A 26,588-nucleotide genomic window follows, 5' to 3' on the forward strand; every position below is an offset into this window, starting at 1 on the left:
TTTGACAAAGTGCCAAGAAAAGCCACTGGGGAAAAGACAGTCTTTTCAGAAACAAATGGCTGGGACGACTGGATATCCACTTGCAAAATAAGGAACTTGTACTCCTACAAGTCCATAATTAATTAATTAAATAATTAAAAAGATGAAGCAGGATCCAGCACGGATGAACTTTGAAAACATCATGCTAGGTGAAAGAGCTAGACGCAAGGGCCACATCATATATGACTCCATTTAATGTTCAGAATAGGGAAACCCATAGAGACAAAAATAAATCAGTGGCCCCCAGAGACTAGGGGAGGGAGGACTGGGGTTTCTTTTGGGAGTGATGAAAATGTTCTAACATTAGGTAGTAGTAAGAGTTGCACACCTCTCTGAATACAACTAAATAAAGAAACAAAACTCTGTAAGAACTTCTGAGATCTAGGAAGAGTGGGGACATTAGAAATGAAAAAGTTGTTCTTTTCCAGGAAGATACTAAATTGGCCAAATTCCTCCCCAGTTCTTCTGGTTTGCTCCCCAGGCAACATGTGGCAATACTGGGGGTGGGATGGGGCCCCCGGCTGGCTCAGTAGGCACAGCATGCCACTCCTGATCTTGGGGTTGTAAGTTTGAGCGCTACGTTGGGTGTGGAGACTACTTAAATATAAAATATTCTGTAAAAAGTATTGAGGGTGGGAGGAGAGGAGTGAGGGTTACTGGCATCCAGTGGGTAGACCAGGGAAGCTACTAAATGTCCCACAATGCACAGGCCACTCCCCACCCCCACCCCCCGCCAAATAATTATCTGGACCCAAAACGTCAACAGTTTCAAGGGCAAAGAACCCTATACCAGGAAAAGATCAATCCTGAATTTTTGTTTTTTCTGATTTAAAGAAAGAAATAACGCTCTGTTAATGGTAAAACAAAACAAAACAAAACACAAAAGGCTAGGAATCCAATAGAATCAGGATCCAAATCCTGATTCCACTCCTTCCCAGAGCTGAGACCCTGGGCAAATTACCTACCTGCCCTGGGCTCTACTCCCTTGTCTGTAAAATGGGACGATGAAATTGACCTTACAAAGTAGCTGTAAGGATTAAATGAGAAGATGCCTGGTATCAGTAAGGGCTAAGAGCTTTTAATACTATAATTATTGTTTTTTTGTGAAGCCCCAAAGTGGCTTAGAACCAAGAAATGGGTGACTGGGTCATCTTAAAATAGGTCTATTTTCTCCAGGAACGATTAGTATATATTAGGACATTTTATGAGGTAATAAGCAATTGAGATTCAACAGTTGACATTCCTCACTGGTATATTATGCTCTAGCCAAAGAGGGACTAGCCAAATACCCCACTGCCATAGTAACAAAAAGTTTCTGGGAGTCTGACTCATCTTCTTTCCAGTAAATGCTTTCTCTTTGTCAGGCTACATTGCATGTCCAAGTTCACTGCATGGGGCTGGGGAAAGGCGGGGGGATCTCTTCCACCCTGCTCCTCTTTCTCCTCCTCAAAATCCAATTTACTGTTGTGGAACTAGCACCAAAAACAGGACAAGAGGACGGGCTGTCTTTGCTATGGGTCTTCTTTGTAACGGAGCTCACCAGTTAGGAGTGGACAGGAATGGCTCATTAAGACATATTAAACCACCCAGGCCTACCAACACCTCCACTAGACCTCACCCTCACCGAAAATGAGGGAGAAAGATAAAGAAATTAACACTTACTAAATGTTTACCATGAGTCCTGAGGCACTCTGGTGGACTTCATCCGATTTATATTCCACCAAAAAACTGAGAACACTGCTTACCCACACAGCATAGAGAACACTGACAATCAGAGAGATTAATGTGCCCAGGGACACACTCTCCATATATATTTGCTTTTGTGCCGTATCAACCCATAAATTGTTTGAGCTGGCTTAGGAAAAAAAATCAGTAAAAACTAAGGAAAATGGGGACATCTGGGTGGCTCAGTCAGTTAAGCGTCTGACTCTTAGCTTCAGTTCAGGTCATGTTCTCGGGGTCGTGAGATCGAACCCCATGTCAGGCTCCACGCTCATCGGAGTCCGCTTGAGAGTCTTTCTCCTCCTCCCTCTCTCCTCCTGTTTTCTTCCCCCCAATCACACTTTCTCTCTCTCTAAAAAAATAAATAAATAAAATCTTTTAAAAAATAAAACAAGGAAAACAAACTGTTATGGGAGGAGAAAAGCAGGAGAAAAGAAGGTACCAGACGAAATGCATTTCATAGTCTTACAGGACGCTTAGCACCGGGGCTCAAATTTTCCAATGAGTCTCCTAGTGGCCAAAGCAACAAAGCAAACACGACAAGGAGTCAGATTAAAATGTATAAGACACTAAAACCTAACCATTTAAGAAAAAAGGCAGTGTTGGGACTCTCCTCATAACCTAGACATAAGGGAATAAACCACAAAACGTGAGACAGTCACAAAATCTGAACCCAGAGCAGACAAAATCCCAGCTCTGAAAAGGCTGGTGTAACACGTGTGTGCTCAGGAAGGATGAGTGGGAAGGCATCGCTTGTATTCCTCGTTCATTTCCTCAACAAGCAGTGTGGTTGAGTGAGGGGATGACTGAGATTCAGCAGTTAGACTGCTTCCGTTCCAGTCCTATGTGGTAGCACGATCTCCTGCAAGTTATCTAATTCTGGTGCCTCAGTTTCCCCGACTGTAACAGGGAGGCGGTGATCATATAGCCAATCTCATAAATCACCTGTGGGCCATAAATGTAAGTCACTTAGAGCCCTTCCTAGGCTCCACTGCATGCATGTAAGCTATTACTGTCCCCCCTGGCCCCCCGCTCCCACCACACTCTATGTCCTCGGCAGGAACCGACACAGCCCTGCACCAGGCAGAGGTGGTCTTGCCCTCAAGGAGCTCTCACAAACAGAGAAACAAAATCAGGCAGTGCCAAGTGCTCCGTGGCGATGTAAGAAGATGTGATAGTGGGCACGTGGTCGGTTTGGAACATCAGGAAGGGAATTTCAGAGGCAGAAGCAGTTCTAGTGAGATCTAAATGACAAGAGCCAGTCAGCCACACAGGGATGATAGGGGAGAGCAGCCGGGGCAGAGAGCCCATCACAAAAACACACTGATGACAATGACCGGCAAGACCCTCCAACAGGAAGGACAGCAGGTGGGCCTGGGGCCGAGTGCCCGGAGTGGGGGGTGGGTAGGGAAAGCAGAAACCAGGTCTGGCAGGGCTTCCTCAGCCCAGTGAAGGAGTCTCGGTTTGATTCCAAGTGAAAGCGATGGGGGAAACATTACAGGGGAGTGAGTTAATATTTACTTCTCTAAAAAGATCATTCCGCTGCCCTTTGGAGTGGGTTGAGGCAAATGAAGCAGGAAGCCACTCCAGGAGGCGGCAAGAGTGCCTGGAGCTGTGTGGGAGTGGGGAGGCTAGAGAGCGGTGAAGAGACGCAGAACCTTCTAGACCACTGTTGATTTGGGGGCTGGAGCAGTCCTTGGTTGGAGGGGGGGCTGTCCTGTAAACGGTAGGACGTTCCGCGACATCCCTGGCTTCCACCACTAGAGGCCAGCAGCATCCCCAGTTGTGACAACCCACAATGTCTCCAGACATTGCCAAACAGCCAAAATCACCCCTCGCTGAGAACCGTTGCTTCAGAGGTAAAGCTGACCAGGTGTGTTAGTGGATGAGATCAGGGAGGGGGCAGTCAGCAAGACAGGTCTCAAGGATGACTCCTACGTGTTCATTGGTAACAAGGTAAGGTCATCTCCAACGTTCGCAGTGCTTGCCTTCTCTGCCATGGGACCCACTTAGGATTTTCATGGTCACGTGCTCATTTGTTCAAACAATCCACAGAGTCAGCCATGCCCGATGGCAGGGAGGCAAACGGATTTAAGGAGCTTGCAGTCTAAGGGGGACACAGACATATAAGCAAGTCAAGTCGGAACAGGACACCTGTCTTAGAAAAACCCAGGAGACCAAACAAAGCACGAAGGAGAACATGGCCCTTTCCTCCTGGAGGAGGCAGGGGAGGTACCCTGGAGGCTCAAGGCTGTGCTGGAGGACAGAGGTCTGGAGAGAAACAGCATGTGCAAAGGCACAGGGGCACGAGCCTGGGGGGCTGGGGATGCAGCGGAGGCAGGAGCTACAGCCAGTGAGACAGGCAGAGCCAGCCAGGAGGCCTCTGTGAGTCACACTCCAGAGTCCCCCATGCCTCCACGAGGGATCCAGGAGCCACTGGAAGGCTTGTTATTCATATTCCTCACAGCTAAGGATTAAACAAAACCTTCAACGGGGGTATCCCGGTGAAGCTCACAGTATACCAATCCCAGTGCCAGGCACTCACTGTGCACACACAAGGCACCTCATGCCCTCCTCCACAGGAGAGAACGGCAGCCTAGGGAAGTTCAATGACTTGGTCGAGACTTCTTAGTGGACAAATGTTAGGGCCAGGTTCCAAGTCCAGGCTGGCTGGCTCCAGAGTCCTCTGCCTCCTATTTTAAGCAAGGGAGCCGTACCATGATCTGATATGTGGTTTAGAAGATCATTCAGGAAATACATATTTGGGCCTCACTAGTTTATGGAAATGGAGAAAATCTCCAAGGTGAGGAGAATATTAGATGGGAAGGAGGGAAGGAAGGAATTTATTTCTGGTGAATGATGATGTAGGAAACAGACCAAGTGGGTTCCCCACCAGGGAGAGGGACAGCTCAGACACACTGGATGGAACCCCAGCAAGCAAAGGATGGAGGTGGAGAATGTGGTCCATGGTGACCGACATGGCTGGGGGCCAGGTAAGGTCAGTGCTGGATCGGACAATCAGGAGTCTGCTCTGATCTTTCCCACAGCAAATTCATTACCGTAGTACCTGCGAGAGGGCCAAGTCACATAGGAGAAGGACAGAGCAAGGGACTGTGGGACTCTGATCTGAGGGAGAGTCTGGGGCTGGGGAGACACTAAAGGCAGTGAGGTGCACTCCCAAACCCAAGGACAGGTCAGACTCTCCCGGGGGAACAGGATGCACGCAGAGTGGCTTAGCCCCAGTCCAGGCCCGTGAGCCCATCTCCGCCAGGACGGCCTCACGCCGCAGATGACTCTGACACCCACAGAGGCCTAGGAGCCGCGGTGTTTCTCCCAGTGGGGCCCCAGACACACCTGCAGCTCCACAGTCCCATCAGCAAGCTGGGGATTGGGGTTCCGTTAGAAGGTCCTGAGAAAGCACTTACTGAGGCCTCGGGATCATGGATCATTCTGATGCAGCCTGGAAACCACGGCCTCTAGACCCCCTCTGCTCACCGTGAAGACAAGCCACATCGGCAGTCCGGGGGCAGGGGGTGTTGTTAGAAATTCAGACTCAGCCTTGCACTACACTCATTCCATTAGCATCTGTAGCTGACCAAGACCCCCATGCCCTTCTGATATATATACATGATGTTTCAGGAGCGCTGGACTCGAACAGGAGGGTCCTGGGGGAGAGTGGAGAGGTACCCAGGCACCCTCCTGCCGGACCTATTCAGCGCAGACCGCCCTGAGATTTGCCTGCAGCTGATTTTTACAAAGACAGCAAAGAAGCACTGACAAGAGTCTCCATACGGGTTCCGATGCTTCAGGCCCCTGCTGCGCCCTCCGGGCAGAGGAGCAAAGTCAGGCATAACTGCAGACACTTCAAATGCAGTCCTTTCTTGCAGGGGAATGGGATCAGCAGGACATCCAACATGGACTCCTTTTACAAAGGAGGCCAGAAGCTCCATGGAGAGCCTGGAAACCCTCCACACCTCTCCACACACATCCGCCATGGCACACACTTACCTGCAGGGGGCAGCAGAGCAGACAGGTCAACCTGTTCCTTCAAGCCCCTCTGCGATCCTAACTTGACTCCGCCCTCCCAAAGCTTCAGCCAATGACATAACTTCTCCAAGCTTCAATTCATCTGTAAAATGGGCATACCGGCAGGACTGACCTCCCGGGGCGGTTGTGAGGACTTAATGCGACCAGCCACGCAGTCTGGGAATAGCAGTGGTCCCCAGTTCTAAGTTTTACAGTCTGACCCCACAGCCCCTGCAGTAACAGGCTCACCCCCTTTCCGCATAAGCCTCAACAAACCTAAACCCATTGGCACCAGGGTATGCCCCGGCGCCTAAAAACCATTCTGCATTTTCACAAAGGGAAGGACATTTGATTTTAAATCACAGCCATCAGTAATTGTAACAGGGGATGGAGAAGGTCAAAAGTCACTTGACAGATAAGAAAACTAAAGCCCAGAAAAGCCAGAGTGCATCCCCAGGGCAACAGTTCCTTCCCTGCCCCAAAGCTCGCTAACCAGGAGGACCAGAGGCTCGTGTCCTTTACGGGGCTCTGGCTTCTCCTCCGAGCTCAGGCACCAAGGCTGTGAAGGAAGAGCTGAGCAGGGGAGCGCTGAAGGTGCTGTGTGCTACCCCCCGCCCCCCCCCCCCCGGGGCTGGGCTAAGCTAACTCAGTGTCCCTACAAGCCTGGAATTAAGCGGAGAAGTCACTGAAGCTGCCGGGTGCCCTGTGTTCCTGAGCATGAAAGCCGCTCATTAGCCCCTGCCTCTCATCTTTAAATCCGAGCAAAATATCAGGATCTGATGGCTGAGCTGATAATAACAGGTATCTACACCAAGGCTTAGAGAGAGAGCGAGAGTGAGAGAGAGAGAGACATGAGGCTCTCCCAGAGGTCACACCCCTTGAGACCCAAAGGAAAAGGAGAGAGGCTGGCGGAATATTTACCCTCAGAAGAACGATTAATTAACAAGGAGGAATTAGGGTGGGGGAAGCTGAAAAGGAGGACAGGAGGTCAGCCTGTTAAAGCAAATCAGGCGGGTGACCCCTTTAGAAGTCCTGAAGAAGTTGTGTGTGTGTGTGTGTGATAGGTGGGAGGAATCCTATTTCTGCTTACCAATCCCATCTGGCTCCCCACTAAGAGAATCCCAGCTCTGAGAGAGCAGTAGCAGAAGACGGATACAAGAAGGAAAGCAAAGATTTGCTCCAACAAGTCCCCGTATACAGTCATTGTTCTTTCGTTGGTTCATCCAACAGATGCAAACAGAGCACCTTCCATGTGCTGGGAGTGGACACTAGTGTGGCGATAACAGCGAACAAGAAGAATGCAGAGTCTTTCCGTTGTCCTGAAGCTTCTAATGTTACCTAGAAGATGGTACCTACCACTCTTGATGGCACCTGCTGGTTTAGAAGGCAAAGGTGGAGAAGGGTTATGGGAGCAGGAACAAGGCAGGGTATGTACCTAGAATGAATAGGGAGATCCGGAAGGCTTCTGGGCAGGCTTCTTGTTATAGAATGAGAGGTTTCTGTCCATCCATCCATCCGTCAATCCATCCATCCATCCATCTATCCATCCACCCACTTACCCATTCATCCACTTATCCATCCATCATCTATCCAACTATCCATCTATCCACCCATCCATCCATCCATCCACCCATCCAACCACCCATCCATCCATTTATCCATCCAACCGACCATCCACCCGTCCATCCATCCATGTTCCCCCTTCTTAAGCAGCAGCGTCTGCTAATGTTTCACAGTTCTGTACCCCCAACAGCAGGGAAATCAAAGAACTGCGTGATGTCAATCCTATAAAATAACAGTTTCTCTGGGAAGGTGCCAGAGGAGTAGGTTTCTACATAGAAGGAAAGGAGAGCTCAGTAAAGTAGAATCAAATGCCCGACATCCGTGCAGAGTCAAGAACAAAAAAAGAGCCTGCACCCCCTGCTCTGCTCTGACGCAGCATCCCAGCCTACCCTAAAATCCACTCAGAGAGACACTGTTTTGTTTCCTCCATTGTTTGTTTTGTTTTGATTGTACTCGTGTCCTCTGCAGTCACGCACAGGGTAACTATGACACCACGCCTATGTAATTTTCCCAAAGGCCAGCCTCACATATTAAACTTTGAGGACTGCTGATCAGTGGGAGCAAAAGCCTGGCAGAATTAGCAAATTAAGTGAAGAAACAAATCTGCCTTTGTACTCCCACTGTCTGGAATGAAAAACAAAATATTTCTGAAATGCAGAACGCAGGGGGAGACCGGCTCGGGAAAGAGAACGTTAAGAAGGAACGCAGGGGAAGAAATGTGCTTCACATATGTATTGTATTCACAGTCGTTCACACTTGCCAAGATTTGGTTTGTATCAGAGCATGACTACACAACCCACGGTTCATGTTTCTTCTGGAATATACCTGCAGAGCAAAGGGAAGAGTGGGACGTGATGGACGCTCTAGGAACCATGACCGTGGCCTTGTCTGCGAGGATGGCTGACTGCTAGTATCAGGGTGACTGCTTGAAAAAAAGACCCCACAACTCCTTGGATGTGCTCATACAACATTTCCAGGTAGCCCCTGTCGTAACTCACAGGGGCCTGGCTCCTAATGGTGCATGGCCCATTGGCAGGGTCAACGGCACTGAAGGAACGTTACCCAGAATGGCATCGCCTAGACACTGTCTGCACCCAAGAACAGGGCTGTCCTGGGGTAAAAGAGAGAGAGGATCCCAAGCATTCTCCAGTCACTCCTGATTATTAGAGCAGTCCGGTGCCCAACACCCACCATTCACCGTGTCAAAGCACCCTCCGCTTCTATCCTCGTATTCACCATCCTGTCCCACAGCTGGCAGTTAGTGAAGCTAGAACTTCAAGTCACCCAAAGCCTGAGCGGGTCTAAAAACAGTGAACTTGTTAGTACCTAAGGCACCTCAACGCTATTGTTAAAGAGTTCCAAAAAGCAGGTCTGGGCTCATCGTGAAAAAACAAATTTCTGAGGACTCTCACCTATGGCCACTGGAAGTGAGCTCTGTCCTAGAAAACAACAATCAAAGTGCTGTGTTTGGAACTGCAGGTGCCCAGAAGAGAGCCAAGGGGGGAGGGGGCTTGTTAGGGAAGCGATCCAGTGCGATTCTACTCATTCTGTCTGTTTACTGCAGAACGCTCCGCGGAAAAGAAAATCTTAGGCAAACCAACCAGGTATTAAAAGAGAACACTATAGCTGCTTTGCTGTCACAGAGAACAGCCCAAATCAAGCCCAAAGCCCCCTTTGCACTGCTGTCCTCCTTCCTCCCACTGCGGCACGAAACCTTAGCACTCCAAGAAGCAAAGTCCAAAACATGGATAGCGATCTCACCCCTCGCTGTACAGATGAAAAGTCAGCCTCCAGGGGCGCCTGGGTGGCTCAGTGGGTTAAGCCTCTGCCTCCGACTCAGGTCATGGTCTCAGGGTCCTGGGATCAAGCCCAGCTTCGGGCTCTCTGCTCAGCAGGGAGCCTGCTTCCCCCTTTCTCTCTGCCTCTCTCTCTGCCTACTTGTGATCTCTCTCTCTCTGTCAAATAAATAAATAAAATCTTTAAAAAAAAGAAAAGTCAAGTCTGCCCCCAAACCAAACCATACAGCTGGATCCCTGCAAATTCTTTCTGGTCTTTATAGCAGACAGTCTAGACATTAGTTCCTATAAATGAGGCAGCCTGACTCTCAGCATTTCTTTTTCAATCACCCTATGGCTACCTGATGAATGGACACGACGATGATGGTGTGATTATTAATAATAGCAACTAACTCTTCCTAAGAGCTTAGTAAGTGTCAAGCATTGTCTAAACACCGAAGTAGAAATATATTTAATGTATTTAAGCTCTGTGAGGTATCTGAGTATTGAGGAAACTGAGGCACAGAGAGATTAAATAACTTGCCCAGTATGCAGAGGAACCAGGACAAACCCAGGCAGGTTGTGTACCCCTGAAGCACTCCACACACGGCCTCCCATGCGAAAATGATCAGCCATTAGAAAAGAAGAGCAGTCCATTATCCCACCTCCCAGAGATGCCCACTGTGAACAGCGATTTAATCTTGTTGGCGTTCCTTGTTGAGATTCACAAAGGCCAGGCACCTCTTGCTGAGAATTTCATTTCTGGCTGAGATGAAGTCATTTCCTTTCGTAGGCAGTGCAGGGACGGACCTGAGATCCACCCGCTTTCCTCAGGACACAATAAGCAGGAAAGCACCATGAAGAAAACAATCACTAACCCTTTGCTTGCGGCCATCACGTCACGTGGGGCCCTCTGGTCAGAATGTTCTGCTCTGAAGGCCAACACACTAGCTGGGGTGCTTCTCGCCTGGTGGGGCTTCTCAGAAGGGATGCTCTGCTGGGTAGTCTTCCTTCCCTGATCTCGAGAGAGGCTGACAAGCTTTGTGTTCACTTCCCCCTTCATTGAGACTCACAGAACAAGTGAGTCCCCAGTGTCATGGGGGGCACAAGACCCCCCAGGCTGCTGATTAAGATGCAGACTTCTGGGCCCCCTTCCTGGAGATTCTGTTTGGAGTCGCCCCCAAATCTACATGAACAGGTGAGTCAGGTGACCTGCCAAGTCCACTTTAGGAAACGCTGGTTGGGGACCGTCCCTAAGAGCCCAAGAGCACTGGGGTGGGGGTGGGGGGCAGAGAAGTGCTTCATTCAGTTGCTGTTCACAAGAAAACTCAGGGAAACCTAGTTGTTTCAGTTTGGGGTTTTTTTGGGGGTCAGTATTAGGTGGAGCAGCTTCCCCTGAGCCATGGAGAGAACACTAGGACACTTATTCAGAAAAGGGATCAGCTGTGTCACTTGGGTAAGTCTAGTGACTGTCAGGCAGCAGGGGGCAAGCACTTATGCCCGTGTAACCATACCTTTAGCACAGGACACTTCGAGCACAGGACAATGACAAGATCTGCATTTGCTGAATGTTTACCACATGACAGGTATTGTTTTAAGAGCATTCCGGAGAGCCACTGACTCTGCATAACCCAGTGAAACACCACTATTCCTATCCCATTTCACAGACACAGCAGAGGAAGTACAGAGAGGGGCAGTAACTTGCCCAGGGCTGCAAAGCGGTGGCGGGGAGGGGAGAGCCAGACCTCCCGTGGGCTGCTCTTAGCCACTGACCAGACAAGGCAGTTGCGCTAAGACAGGCCCACCCCTGAGGGACCCAGGACTCCTCCAAAAGGTACCTTTGGCTCTACGATATCCCACGGGCCTGGCAGAGCCACTCAAGGACCCACAGAGCAGTCTCAAGCTCTTCCTCTCCTCCTCTTCCTCCTCCTTCCTTCTCTCCTTGTTCAAGAGCTAAACTATCATGGCTCTCCCTGCCTGCTCCTGCTCCCACCCAGAGTACATCTCCTGGGGGCCTAATCCCATCCTGGTGTCCGTGTCCAGCAGACTAAGTAATACAGCCTGAGTCATAACTCTTACTGCGTGGCCTGTCCCCAAAGTCACCGTAGCCAGAGAGGCTCTTCCCCAAGTCACCATCAGAACCATATCCCAGCACGCTGTGAAGAAGCTAACTGGGAAAGTAGAGAAGCAGGGGAGGGGCTCACCTCCATTTCCACCTCAGGAGAAGCTCAGGGGAGGACCTGAGTGGCAGCAGGGATGGGGAAGGGAGTGGGCACGGAGTTCGGCCTTGAGTCAAAGCACCAGGTAAGGTCACTGCTGTACCCCAGAAACATACCCCAACTATGGGAAGCAGGTGACACAGTCTCTCTCGCCCTTCCTAGCATCAGACTGGCCAGTGTCCTCCATCCCAGGGAGCTGGGAACAGTCTCGGTTTGGTTTTTAATGTCGGACAGCAAGTGGCCAAGGCCCGCCATGTTCTCCATCAGGGCCATCTGCTCCCTGCCATGCAACACAGCCTCCCTCGGCTCCCCACCGGCTGCCCGCATGCTGCCCAGGCTCTGCGAGCACTGTGAGTATCTGGGAGAGTGTCAAGGGGCAGGCTGTGCCAGGAGCTCGACAGAAAATGGCCCAGTGACAGGCAGCACAGTGATGGTGACAGGACGGAGCAAGCTTCCCCTCTCGTTGGCCAAAATGTCCAAAATGGCCAAGAGAGAAAAACACATCACACTGGGTGACCACCCCAAAGTCACCGTGTAAGCAGGCTGTCTTCCCTGAGCACTTTCTCTTAGCACAGGAGGCCAGTAAAAATCACCGGCTCATTGCCAGATCCCAAAGAACTCGAGAAGCCAACAACAACCCTTCCACCCGACAAGAGTCAACAGGAGCCCAGATGGTCTTTGGTTGGATCCCTGCGTACTTAATCCCACTAAGAATCGGAGACACTGATCGCCCATTTGCCTCCACACCCTCGTCCCCCCGGCCCGCCAGCCCCCCCAAATGAAGGGCACCGAGGACAGCAATAAGCAACTCAGGTACACAGGCAGGCCACGCATTTCCAAAGGACTCAAGAGAAGACCTTCTAATTTGGAATGAACCTGATGCCTTTCCAGGCAGTAGAACATGAAATACCCACATAGAACTGATCTCAGTCCCTTCCCTTTGTCCACTGATGCTAGAAAACCTTTTAGCCCTAAGTCATTCCCTCCATTTTACCGGACTCCTTCTGCAACAATCATACGTAGCAAAGGACATGATATTAACAATGTCAAAAGCTACAAGTTCCTGGGGCGCCTGGGTGGCTCAGTGGGTTAAGCCTCTGCCTTCGGCTCAGGTCATGATCTCAGGGTCCTGGGATCGGGTCCCGCATTGGGCTCTCTGCTCAGCGGGGAGCCTGCTTCCTCTTCTCTCTGTCTGCCTCTCTGCCTACTTGTGATCTCTCTGTCAGATAAATAAATGAAATCTTCAAAAAAAAAAAAAAGCCACAAGTTCCTGAAATGCTTTTTTAAGAGGAGTATACAGTTAGCTTCTGACTTTAAAGATTCTCTCCAGCCCACCCTAACCCCCCACAGCTTCTCCCACTTTAAACCGTGGAAGACTACTCTTCTCAAGTGTAACAGACTAACACAGCTCTCTGGTCACGTGTCTGCGTTATATGAACGCACCACTTCCTCTTAATTATTACTTCCTCGTCTGTCTCTGAATTTTTTAAGAAGCCATTAGGCAACTGCAAACTAGCTGTGTCACAGATGACAGCACAAGTCTGCCCAAAAATAAAAATAAAAATAAAAAGACTGCACGGTCACAGCCTAACTTGGATCAGCAAAATTTGTCTCGATGCGCCAGGAAAAAAAAAATATTTTTTTGGCGTTCTGTGATTTTGCTGCCATTTAACTTTTATTAGCAATTATGGAGCCTGTTACCACCGACGACATGGTGCGGCTACAGCCAAGCCCTGCCAACAAGAGTGTGTCTGAATGACAGGGGCCCAGGAGACCGGGCCACACTCATTCTAGCGTGAGGGAAGAACTGAAACCCTCCCAGCTCCAAGCCAGTTCATGAAGATTCTCCCCTTGCAGGCAGGGAAAAGGTAGCATGCGGCACTGATAATAACAGAGTTCTCTGCAAGTGGCGGGGAGGGCTGGCAAGACGGAGCGAGGCTGGTATTTGTGCACGAGTTGATTTAAAAGAGGACTCCAAGATGATTCCATACCACTAACTTCTCAGCTGATGACAGCATGAGCATGGAAGTCGGCAGTTCCCAAGAGAGTGGTGGCAGGTCCCCAACAGCAGCTGGCTTCACCTGGGAGGGACAGAGGAAATGAGAAGGGGCCTGACAGGGTTTCTGGTAGATGCCATGCGAGTCTCCTTGTCACCACCAGATAGCACTGGAATGACCCCAGCAGGGAGAGAGGAGGAGAGCCGTGACTAATAAGACAAAACCTTCTAAGAGCTGGGCTGTTAGGCTGACTTCAGAAATTAAAGAGCTGCTCTCCTCCAGGAAGAGACCAAACTGGACAAATTCCTCTCAGTTTTTCTCTAGGTTCTAGAGTACCTTACACCCCAACCTCTTCCCCCAGCCAGAGTCTGAGGTCTCCGTCCCAGTTCCAAGGGAGAGGCATCAGGACCCTGGTAGGGAGTCTGATCCTTCTCACCCTCTAGGGGGGGTCGATGGGAGCTCGAGAGCACCGTAGTTGGGATGGGGCTCCCCCATCCTGGGCTGCCCCACAGCACACCCCTCAAAACAAACATCACGGGGTCCCTGGGTTCAGTCTTCTGAAGATGGTTCAGGGAAGGGCAGATATTTATTGCTGACCTGAACAGACACAGTACTTCTGAGGTAGAACCATCCACCTTCCTTAGCCTCGACAACCTGCCAGAGAGGAGGATCCACAGAGCACTTTCCAGGCCACGTCTGCGGACTACAGGAGCCCAACGAAGTCTGGATCAAAACTTCCCGGGCAACCCTGGAGACTCTCCCTTTCAGGGGATCATGTACAGCTGGGAGAGGCAGAAGATGGCAGAGTGAGTCTTATTCAGTGCCTGCTCTGCAGCAGACGTCAGCTCCTCCATGTTGGATTTTTCCCACACACCTTTTCACACCTGTTCCCATTTCACAGATGAAGAAACTGAGGCTCCACCAAGAGACGTGACTAGCCAGGGGCGGAGCTGGGATCTAAACCAGAAATGTGACTCCATGCAGCCAGTAAGAGTAGAGTTAGCATTTACTGAGGGCTTACTATGTGCCAGCAGCTACTTAAAAGGCTTTCAAGATTTTTAAGCTCATTAATTTACATAGGAATTCCATGGGATTTAAGGAAATGGAGGCAAAGGACCTCATCCAAGTCCCAAAGCTCACCTGTGACAGCGCCAGGATCCAAGCAAGGCAGCACGATTCCAGACCCAGACCCCCGCCCCCGAAGCAACATCGGCACCCTGTCCTCAAGCACCCTAAGGAAAATGCACAGGTGGTGCATCTGTCAATTTGGAAATGTCACTACTTTGGGCTGAGACACCGCATGCTAACTATCGGAGAAAATTCTACTTCACTGAATCCAACACACCATGGATTGCAAGGCGTGCCACTATTTTACATACAACGAAGGAAGAAAAAACTTGGCCAATTCAAGTAGGACACCGCGTTTCCCTATCTCACCCATCATAAGAGGTGTCTCCCCTCCAGAGATGGGAAAACATGAAAAGGTGGGTGTCTCAGAACGGAAGTACCGGAGGCCTTCCCATGAACAAGATGGCGGGATGCATGACAGGTGGGGCTTCTCTGGGTGCAGAGAGCATCCCAATGTGAAATCTGATCTTTCTAGAACACCTACCTACCTGATGATCTGGACTTTTAGGTGCAAGTTCCCAGTTTAGAAACACTGGCAGCTCATCTGTGGTTTTGCTGTCCTTGAGCAGGACGTAGGAGACCTGCCTGACTACAGCCCTCGGGGCTCGCCCGCCACCCTTCCGGCAGGTGGGCTGGAAGGCAGAGAGCAAAGGGCAGGTGCAGTTAGAGCCCCTCCCAGCCCCAAGGCAGCTCAAGGCTGCCTACACACGGGGCTAGCAGTTCCAAGTACTCTTTCATCATGGAAATGGCCCAATCAAGATGCCCGGTGATAGCAGGAAGACCACACAGAGCTGGCTTTTTAAAACACATTTGTTCATTTTCTCATATAATGCCCTCTCCCCAGGCTTTCAAACCACTCCTGCTCCTGTTCCAAGACCGCCATGGTACAAAGGGAAGGGTAAAACAAGTAACAACAAAACACCCCAAGTGGAGGCCCTGACAAGCCACACCGCCCACGGGCCCTGCAGGGAGCTGTGGCCACTGGGGGCCACTGCACAGGTGTGACCTCCTCTCCATTCATCCGGTGTCCCAGGTTGTGTCCGGGAACCTGTGACCTCGACCTTACTTGGAAACACGGTCTTGGCAAATGGAACCTAGTTAAGAAGAGGTCATAATGGATTAAGGGGGACCCTGATCCAGTGATGCGTGTCTTTTCGGGACGAGGGGAATCTGTACACAGAGACAGATGCCTAGGGAAAGGGCCCCATAAAGGCAGAGGCAGAAATCTGCAGGGTCGCACCCACAAGCCAAGGAAGTCAAGGAACGCCAGCAATGACGGAAGGACCCTGGCCCGCAGAGCTTTCAGGGAGAGCACTGGCACCTTGGCACCTTGACTTTGGACGTCCAGCTTCCAGACCCGTGAGAGAATGCCTCTGTTGCTGGAGGCCATCCATCCAGCTTGTGGTGTTCTGTTACCACAAGCCTAGCAGACAGATACACTAGGAGGGTTTCAGAGCACTGTGTGTTTCCCCATGTGGTGTAAAACATCGCCAGCATCTTCAAACAGGGCCCTTTGAGAAAAGTTAGCATCAGGTCAAATTCACGTTAAGTCAAGCAGTGCTCAACGGGCCAGAAATGTCTGTGTGCAGCTATCGGTGACCACCTGGGAATTTAGGCTGTGATCCCAACACCTGGACTGAAAGGCTCGCCTCACCTGGGTGCAGGACACAAAGGGCATGCCCAGGGCAGGGGGGTGGGGTGGGTGGGGCAGGAAGAAGACCAGGAAGACTGCGACTTGTACAAGTCCTAGGCCAAAAACCTTGCAGGCCGCTGCAGGGCACAGTGTGGGTTTCAGGCCAGTGTGGCGAAGGGGGGGGGGGGCGGGGAATGGACACTAAAGAAGGCTGTTTGGGCAATGAAGCAAAATGCCATCATCAAAATCCACTTAGACGCTTAATTGTGCGGGGCTGCAGCAGAGCTGGGAGCAAGCGGATGCGGCCACCCTGCGGGTGGGGGCCAACAGCAGGTCCATTAACCAGAGGTCCCCAACCGCGTGCAGGACGGCTCCCTCGAAACTTCCCTCCCTGCAGCCCCGAGAACTGCCAGGCTCATCTCAGACCCTCAGATGTTTGTTTCCTTCCCTTCTGCACTGACTGCGGTGTGCAGCGGGCTCCCTAGGGCTCTCAGCTAAAGAGAATTTTGTAAGAGCTCATGACTGTGTTCTTTTGGCTCTCTAAAGCGAAAAGAAGATACTGACCCAGCAAAAGAAGGTGTTGCCATGGCTTAGGTTCTCCAGGGGAGAGCAGGAAGAGCGGGGGTGGAGGAGAAGGGAACGTGAGGTTCTAGAAGAAGGGAGCCAGGGGCGGGCTGGGCCAGTAATGCGCAGCACTGCACAGGCCAGGAATGGCACAACGGGCTTGGATTTCAGCAAGAATGCCACAGGGCTTATTGAGGGAATAATGTCGGTAGGCATCTACTGAATGCTTACACCGTGCCAGGCACCCAGCTCCAAGCCTCAAACGCATTAGCTCATTTAAGACAACGGTGCCCGGTGGTCAGCAGAGCTGATCTTCACCCTTGCTGGACCAGCAAACAGTGCCTATTGTTCAAGGTCAGCTCCTTTCCTACTGGCTCATGGTCTAGACATGGCACCTACTGGTTTTGACATCACCCCTGGCGTGGGGACCATCATTACCTCCCTTTGACAGATGAGGAAATAGGTACAGAGTCAGGTAAGACGGTGCCCAGGACCTTGAAGGTCATACATGGAGGCTGGCCCAAGGACCCTGTTCCCAACTGTGGGATTTACGGTCTCACATTTGAGATGAAAACCGTTCAGTGGAGTGGGCGGGGAGGTGGGGGGGGGAAGGGAGGGGCACGCCCGGAATTACCCAAGGTGTTTTAAAACAAGTATGTGAACAAACAAAAAGACGGAGTTCAAAAAGGGGTGTCGTAAACACATGGAGAGGTCACGGATCCCTCCCACACAGGGATGCCCCAAAGGAAGAGTGAGCTTTTGCTCTCAAGTGTTTAATGAACGGAGCGTTAAACCGCAACGATACCCTCTAGACTCTTGTTGTAAGTTCCAGTTCAGTTTTGTGAAGCTCGATGTCTTCAGAAGGCTTTTGAAATTCAGCCCTTAACCACGGTGAGCCAGATCCCAGATCTGGAGGAAAAGGGACGTCTCCACGTGAGCAGGAGCGGAGGGCAGGGCTCCTGGGGAGGCCCAGCGGCCCGGCGGAAAGGGGGTAATAAAGGGCCCACGACAGCCCAGATGGTTTTAAGTGCCCCTGAGAAGTGAGCGTACCTGATTCCCGGGGCTGCCACTGCACAGTGCTGGACCCTGAGCGGCTTTAAGGAACAGAAATTTATTCTGCCACATCTCTGGAAAGAAGTCTGCCATCGGGCTATCAGCAGGGCTTCCTCCGAGACTCTGGTGGACGTCTTCCTGCCTCTCTTCAGCTTCCGGTGACGGCGGTCAGAGTATGGCATTCCTTGGCTTGCAGCCACATTGCCCCAATCTCTGCCTCTGCCGTCAGCGGGCCCTCTTCCCTCACACTGTCACACTGTCTTCTTACAAGGACGCCCATGACGCCGGATTAAGGGCCCATGCTACTCCAGTATGACCTTGTCTTACCTAATTCATCCTCAATGATCCCAATTCCAAAAAAGGTCCCATTCTGAGGTACTGGGGCTTAGGGGTTCAACATATCTTTTGGGGGATGGAATTCAACTTGTAACAACAGTACGAGTCTTACTTTCAAATTATTACAGAAAAGAAAAAGCAGAAGCAGGATGCCTGTGAATGTCACCTGGTACACAGCAGTGGGGCTGCTGCCACTCACCACGTAACAATTTTTTTTAAAGATTTTATTTCCTTATTTGAGAGAGAGTGCAGCAGCATGAGCCAGGGTGGGGGGAGGGGGCAGAGGGAGAGGGACAAGCAGACTCCCTGCAGAGCAGAAGCCCCGGACACTGACCCCTGGGAGTGGGGGATGGTGTGTGTGGCTGGACTGCATCCCGGGGTCCTGAGACCACAACCCAAGCCTAACTCGGATGCTCAAGCGACTGAGCCACACAGGCGCCCCACCACGTAACAATCTTCTAAAAACAAAGGGGAGATGTCAATGTCTGGATGGGTTTGCCAGAGCTTTGGTGATAAAAGTGCTACAATTCGGTGCCCTCCACAACAGAAATGTATCATCGCACAGTCCCAGAGTCCAGAAGTCCAAAATCAAAGTGTCAGAAGGTGATGGGTTCCCTCTGAGGGGTGTGAGCAAGGTCTACACCAGACCTCTCTCTTTAGCATTAAATGGCCACCTTCTCTCTGCGTCTTCATAGTCTTTCTTCTGCTAGATCTCTGCACCCAAAACTCCCCTTTCCGTAAGGACCCAAATTTCCACTCCCTGGTCTTCTGGGGGAATTCTGGATGTGAGCCAAATATTAGCGCCTTGGTGGAACAGGTGAATTACTGCGGATATTTTATATGGACAACACCTCTGACTCTCAGTTTTGTCCCCTCATCTCTGCCTGCCCTGTAGCACCAAGCTTACAAGAAAACATTACATGTGGCGCCACCTAGAGGCAGAAGGTGAGAACGACGATAAAAAGGAAAGGAAGACTTTTCTGCCCAACCCCCTCTAATTTCCTCCCCCTTCGTATTTCTTGTGTGTTCCTTATTCCAAACTTGCCCTCTGAAGCCTCTCATGGATTTCAGCCATCACACCAGAGCAATGAAAAGTCGTGCTCAAGGAATGGCTGGAGACAGTAAAAGCAAGGAAAATTCAAGTTCCATTTTTGTACTTCTCTGTTTCTGGACTTGGAGAGCCATTAAAATCTTCCCATTTGACAAGATCCTTGAATTCATCCCCATCTTCTCTCCACCCCCACCAACACGTGCACACATGCATGTATGCATGCATGTGTGCACACACACTCGGCCTGAGATTTGAAAGTCTACGCATGCCTGATCAAAGACCGATCAATTTCCTTTTTCAAATAAGACCAGTTTGTGACACAGAACTCAAACCTCCAAGACCTCTCTCCCCCATGTGGTCAGGACACAGAGAGATGGCAGCTAAAACCCGACACCACGCTGGAAGGAGATCTTAAGGCTCGTGACTCCAGGTCACGTGTGAGTTCCGGAAATCTGGACTGCTGCTTTATTATGACAGCGTGTGTCAGTAATGACACTACCATCTCTTCTTACAGAGACTCAGCACTAACGGCCATTTCAGAAATCATTTACAGAGAAGAACATCATCAACATTTCTCAACGTTTTTTTCAAAAGCAGGTTAGCAGTAGAGGAATCTGATTCGGCACAGAGATCCAGGTAGAGAAAGCCTGTGGTCTCTGATGGACGCAGGTGATAGGCACTTAATCTCTGGGACAACAGGCCAGCTCTAGCAATCTCTCTGTGGCTCAGGTCTCTCATCCGGAAATAACAACAGTCCTTTCCTCATAAGGCTTGTGACAATCAAATAAGCTAATACAGCGCAAAGTGCCTGGGACAGGGCAACCCAGAGGAAGCTATCAAAATATCTGATTTCGTGAGGCTTCCACGTTTTTCTAAACTATCTCTATTCCTTTTACTACTACTAAAAAAAAAAAAAAATTAGATAAAATGATGATTTTATCAACCAAAAGCAGAAATTCCCTCAAACTAACGAGCCTCTTAAAACCCTAAGGAGGAGGTTCTCCAGATTCACAAGGAGGAAAATTTAATGACACAACCCGAGTGGAAATTTATTCTAGTCCATTAATAGATACTTCACAAAGTCAGAAACATGAGTAGTAAGTAGGGCTATAGGAAAAGATTCAACTTCTTTAGATAATAAAAAAAATTAAAATGTATAATTTTTCTATTAAATTATCCAGAAAAAATATTTTTTAGAGGTATTACCCAAAGCTGCCAAGATGAAAATAAAACCAGAATTCTCACACGTTGCCAGTGAGGGAACACACATGGGTATGAACCTTTAGCAAAACAAGCAGGCACTGGTTTCAAGAACCAAAAAAGGCTCCTGTCCTTTGACCCAGTAATTTCACTTCTGAGAACCTAGCCTCAGAAAATCTCTCAAAATGGGGAAAGTCATGTCTACCCTCATGTTCACAACACTGAATGCTATCTCTAACTACGGAAAGCTGCAAACAACATAAATGCCAAATCTTTATGTAGAGTCAGTACACTATATGACACCACATGAATGGACTATTTTTCTAAGCATGAAAACTGATAGGGAAATATGAAAAAACACATTAAAATGTTAAAAGGTCAAAATGTTGCCAGGGGAAAAGATCAAAATATAACACTGCATACCCACAGCGATTATAGCTGGGAAGAGCCCTGAATAAAAACTTCTAAGATGCTGACAGTGGTCCCATTAGAGTTCAGACTCCAGGTGCGATGATGCTGTTTTCTCCTCCCCGTTCCCCCAACTTTCACAGTATGTGATTTTTATTATGTTCATCATAAAAGAAAAGTTTCTTCCTGTCTCATGAAAATCCTTCCTCCGCTGTGGGCACAGAATAGCTTCTCACCGCCTCATCTCCCACCACGACACAGCTCTCCAGGCTCTTCTCTCACCCTTTGGAAATGGCAAGAATTCTCCCTTTTTAAGTGTACTATCTTCGAAATGCCAAAGTTATTCCATAGGACACATGAGGCAATCACCTCTCTGTGGTGAGGAAATCAGCCACCTTCACTCTCCTCCCTGGAAGCACCACACTGTTCCAAAGAATCGAAGAAAGGACAAAGAGGTGGCATTTGAATTCTACAGCAGCTGTTCTCAAAGGGACCTCGAAAAGATGGTGCAGCTGGGACCCTGAAGACCTCCGCGAGACCCAGCCTGGCTCAGGCAGAAACCATCGTGTAAGTTCCCCCACGGACCCCAAATGTTTAAACACCCACCACAGGGCAATGGTTAGGGTACACCGCACCAATGTGACAGCACAGTAGGTAACCTCACAAAAGAACAATCGTGAAGGCTAAATATGGCCATCTGGCAAAGGGTCTCCAACGGGAAGTAGAAAAAGGCAGGTTACTCCATCACATGTCGTCATGACGACACCTGAGTCAAATGGTTTGTACAGACTGACCAGTAACGCTAACGTTTACACGCCGCTACGATGCCCAGCCGCTGGGCTGTGTGCTCAACATGCATTTAACCCTCACAGAAAGGATTACCAGAAGCCCTGTTATTCTCATTTTGGAGAGGAGGACACTGAGGGACATCAGGAGGCTAAGGCATCCTCGTTTAGTCCTCCCCAGGGCAAAGGTCTAGAACATCCTGGTAACTTCCTTAAGATCACCGAGCGTGTGCTCTAGGCAGAGGGGTGGGAGGGACCGAGGGGATTTGGACAGTCTGTCCCCAGGGTTCATCCCTCAACCCCTGGACTGGGAAGAAATATGTAAGAAATTCGAAAGGCAAGTAGAATTTGTTTTAGAAAAGTGACCTCTTCCTTCCCTCCCTTACCTAAACCTTTTAATGTTCTGTTCTTCTGATTTAAAGACAAAAGGAAAAAAAGAAAGGCAACAGAGAAGGGGTTCTTTAACGCGTGTGTTTGTGTGTACAGTTTTTTAAAATTATGTTTTAATCAAAACACTAAATAAGTGCCAGTCAAGTCTTTATTACGCCTGGGGGTTAAGGGTAGGAAATGAGGAGGAAAAAAAGACTGAGAACAGCCAAGGCAAGCCTGTTCCAAACCAAACCGAACAGCGCCAGGCTGCTGCCTGTCCCATCTTTTTTTTTTTTTTAAATATTCTCTTTCCATCACCTTTTCCAGTTTGTGCATGAATTCCGAAATCATGGAACTGGACTGACACAAGACACAGAATGTCACACAGTATCCTAACATCACACAGCTGCTATTGACAGAGCCGGGAATAAAACTCAAGTCGCAGGTCCGAACCCTATATGCTTTCACAAACGGACCCTGTGCTCACTATTCCGGCTCAGCTACAGAAAATCAGCATTTGCTGGAGCTCACAGACCCTATTCCAAAAATGCTCATTCCACATCTTCGTGGAATGTTTAATAATGCTCAAAACTGGACAAACTGCAGAGTTCACGCACACAATCTCGTGTGTAACTCAACTTACAAACGTCACGTTGCTAGCAACTCTGGAGACCTGGACACAGAGAAAGCTGAAACGGACATTAATACTTTTATAAAGATTCTGCAAAAATAAAAATGCATTATGTATACTGGTCTGTTTGGGAAAAAGTCCCATGCAATAAAATGAAAGGCTGCCCCCTACCCCACAGAAAAATATTCCGAATCTGCCGGCTCTCAAACCTTCTCTGAAGAGTGAGGGGCAGGCGAGCAGGGATACCGGACCCCGAGACGGACGAGGGGCCAGTCTCTGAATGGGCGACCTGCCCAAGGGAGCGCATCATGAGGGTTGGGCAGCTAGCTCCGGAGGTGGGCTCTGGCCCAATTTTCCTTCCCGTGCGTCAACAGACTGGGCCTCAAATCCCAGGAACAGCTACGTGAAAGTTCAAATTATCATCTCCTCAGCCATTTCCTCAGCTGGCTTCCAGAAAGAGACTGAATTCGGAGCCAGAACACACAGTTCTCCTGTCAGTGAGGCCCTGCAGCCCGGTGCCTGAAGCCCACGCATGGACGAGCCAGGAGTCAGAGTCCAGCTGTGTGGTCCCGAGGCAGTGACCCAGGAGGGAACCCTGGGGCCCAGCACTCCTCAGGTATCACTCCTGCCTACCAGGGTGCCAGGGCCGAGCTCACTCCGCGCACCGAGCTTTGGAGCAAGAGAGAACTCCGCTCTCCAGGGCGGGGAGCGTGATCACCCGACACCCCAGACGCCCTCACTCCCATCCAGCGCCTCCTTTCTTGCAGGTCACCGTGGATTCCAATCTCGTGCGTATTTTGAGGGCTCGGAACGGAAAAGACACTGAAGAAGGAGGCGGGGTGGGGAGGATAAGAAAGAACCCCCAGCTCCTGGGGGTGCCCGTCTGAAGAGGATGCCAGGCTGCATCAGCAGGGAAGAGGCCAGGTAGTGGCAAATTACTGCCTACTGGCTACCAGCTCCGTGCAGGCCAATTGACCAGATGCCACCCGACTTACCCAGAAAGAACATATCACAGGATGTGAAAGACGGTTGCCAGCCCGGGCCTTGGGGTCAGGCAGCCCTGAGTTCAAATCCAGCTCTGCTCCTTACCAGTCGAGAGATGCTAAAGCTACCTCACCTCTGGGAGTCTCAGGGTCCTCCTATGCAAAGCAAAAGCAAAGACAGCGCCCCAGGGTGGGGTGAGGAGAGCCCAGTGGAGGGGTCCTTTGCTGTCCCACAGCCGCGGCTCTGTCCCCACTGGGACTCCAGGCTCCGCACTCACCGTGCTGCTCCCAGGCAGAGCTACAGAGTGGAGAGGGCTGGGCTGCTGGCCAGAGGCCCAAACCTAGCTGCCTGCAGCATGTGGGGTGCGCAGGGTCTGAGCCAGATTAGGCCCTCGTCCCCGCAGCCCCTGGACCGTCCCCACCCCGACCCTGCAAAGGGTAGGCCACTCACGGCACTCCTTCTCGTCACTCTTGTCGAAGCAGTCGGGCAGCCCATCACACTGCCAGGCCCCGGGGATGCACCGCCCGTTGCCACACATGAAGTTGCCTGGAATGTTGCACTCGTTGGTGAAGTTGTTCCCAGGGAGCAGCTGGCTCTCTGCAGGAGAGAGGGGTCGGGAGGTCAGACAGGCAGAGGGGGCACAGAACAAACCTTTGTTTGAAGGGGGTCTCGTACGTGAGACTTCGGGTGGGCGACCTGACTTCCCTGGGCCTCAGTGTGCTCATGTGCACAATGGACTGATAATCCACCCCACTCCACCCTGGAGACTGAGAACTAAATGGAAAAATGCGGGGAACGCCTGGAGTGGGTGCTCAGCACACAGCAGGTGCTCACTGACTTACTGCTGAAAAGCTCGGTCATAAACTCAAACATTCTTCCAGGCCATCAGCAGTGGCTAAAAACAAAGGCTCCGAGTCAGGAGTGAGCACTGGGCTCCCACTGCCTCCAACAGCAGGAACTGCGGGCTCCCTCCAGGCCCTGGACTCCAGGGCCCTCCAACCACCAAACATCTGAACCTGGGCCAGTCAGCAGTAACACTGGGAGACCATTGCCCTTCAGCCCACCAACCCACCTGAGGTCACATGGGGAGGAAAGGCCAAACTGAAACCTGAACTCAGGCCTTCTAACCCGCACGGGGGACACCGAGGTCTCTGGACTATTTGCCAAGAGTTCCAAGAACCAAGCCCCAAGATTGAGATCCCACTCCACTGAGCACAGCCATCAATTGCCACAGCCCTGACCAGAAAGGGTCAAATCTTAGGCTATTAACCAAGGTCATGGGGGTGGGGTGCTGAATTCATACACCAAAGGACCCCAGGGCAGATGTTCAAGGGAGCCAGAATCTGATGAATCTCATGGGTCTGAGCCAGGGCAGTCCATGGCCGGGAGGTAAGGAGCCATCTGGAAGTGAAGTTGTCTTAGAGGAAAGGAGAGGAAAAAAGACCAGGACCTCCACGGGTCCCCCCTGAATCTTCAATAAGCATTTACCGAACATTCATGACCAGACACCTGTGCAGATCCTAACCGTGCAGAGTTGAACACTGGGGCTCCCCCCTTCAATGCTGGGAAGGCACGAGGGTATGCTAATGATCTAATGATCTTACTGCTAGGTGCAGAGAAAGAGGGGTGCCCGGATCTGCCTGGGTGTGGAAAAGCAGAGCAAGGCCCGTGATCCTCCTTCACAGGCTTTACCAAAGGGAAGCATCTCGTGCCAGATCTCTGACATGACCTCTGTTTCAGGCCACTAGCCTTTATGCGGCTTATTTTTACCTGGGAGTCTCCTAATAACCCCCTACGTACGCTTTCATATACAATGTCTGTCCCTCTGTGAACTGTTCCCCGACCTCTCCAAGCAGAAATGAGCCCTTACTCCGTGGTGCAGCTTGAGTACTACTGAGGCGACCCTTAAGATATTTTACAACGGAACAAGCAGGTAACAACAAACTGGAATGGACACAGTCATAGCCACGTCAGCCACGGAGACTCCCTGTAGACCACCCACCCCACTGCGCTGATTAGTATCTACGTGCACGGCTCTCTAACGAAAATAAGCTTTAGTAGTTCACTTAGAACAGCAGCTCTAAGTGAGGCGGGAGGGCCTCACCCTACCCACATTGGAAGCCTGAACATCTCCCTGGCCCCTCCCCTCACTCCACCTCCCCCTACAGTGGGCCAGCCCCCCACCAAGCCCCGCATGCCCGTCACAGTGCCACAGGCTTGCCTCCAGCCCGAGTGACCTCCATCCCCTCCCAGCATGCCGCCACAGTCTCCAAGCCTGGCTTCCCCGCTCCCCCCAGCCCCACGTCCTCCTCTGCAGCCAGCGGGACCTTTCTAAAGAGCAAATCAATCACGACACTTCCTTACTTTGAAAAGCCACCGAATGGCTCCGCCATGTTCTTAAGATAAAGTAAAAACTCAGGCGTTAAGGAAAGGTTCCAGAAAAGAAGAGGCATTTGCAGTGGAGGTTGATAGAGAGATGAAACACAGGGCCCTTGGGGCTCCCAAAAGAGAGGGCAGGAGGAAGGCTCAGGCCAGGGTACTGATGGGGACACAATAAAAACCTCCCAGCTCTGACTGTTGGACACTGCAAACCTACTGTGTCGCCATTTCCCCCACTCCACCACTGGGGCAGACGTGATGAATCACGGCACTCTGCCTGGCCCCTGAGCCCACACTCAACATTGGACTCCCTCTCAGGACTGACTCCAAAACCCACAGCCAACCCTGAGAAAAGTAGGAAACCAACTCACCACCTTCGGGCGAGAGCAATCCCAGGAGGGGCAACGGTAGGAGAGAAGCCTAGAGACACGGCCAGGGGCTGGGTCCCAGCCAGACACGGAGAGCACCACCCAGAGCGCCGACCCATTCCGGCTGTTTCCTAACAGCCACTGTGGGCTTCAGCAGCAAGCTCCCAGGGAACGCTCTGGGGCTCCAGAATGTACCTGTCACTCTGTTTAGTTTGGAAATCACTTTCGCTTGCCTTGTAGAGCTGGCTTCTCGAAGGCAAGCCCCCTAGAAAAGTCACCGCAACCGTGACATCTTGCTCTGATAAACAGATTTCCAGAGCCAGAAAATTGGCCGGATTAGATTCCAAAACACTTGCTC

The 26,588-nt window shown here is 50.7% G+C and overlaps 1 protein-coding gene across 1 annotated transcript in view; it reads right to left on the reverse strand.

Annotated features, from left to right (window-relative positions):
* The window catches only part of LDLRAD3 (low density lipoprotein receptor class A domain containing 3), a 221,558-nt gene that overhangs the window by 132,076 nt on the left and 62,894 nt on the right, over nucleotides 1-26,588 (reverse strand). Inside the window, exon 2 of the mRNA XM_080817066.1 lies at nucleotides 23,934-24,080. Within this exon, the coding sequence (XP_080673192.1) occupies nucleotides 23,934-24,080 (147 nt within the window). The remainder of the gene's footprint in view (nucleotides 1-23,933; nucleotides 24,081-26,588) is intronic.

This window comes from Martes martes (assembly GCF_963455335.1).
Source record: "Martes martes genome assembly, chromosome: 10".
Lineage (NCBI taxonomy): Eukaryota > Metazoa > Chordata > Mammalia > Carnivora > Mustelidae > Martes > Martes martes.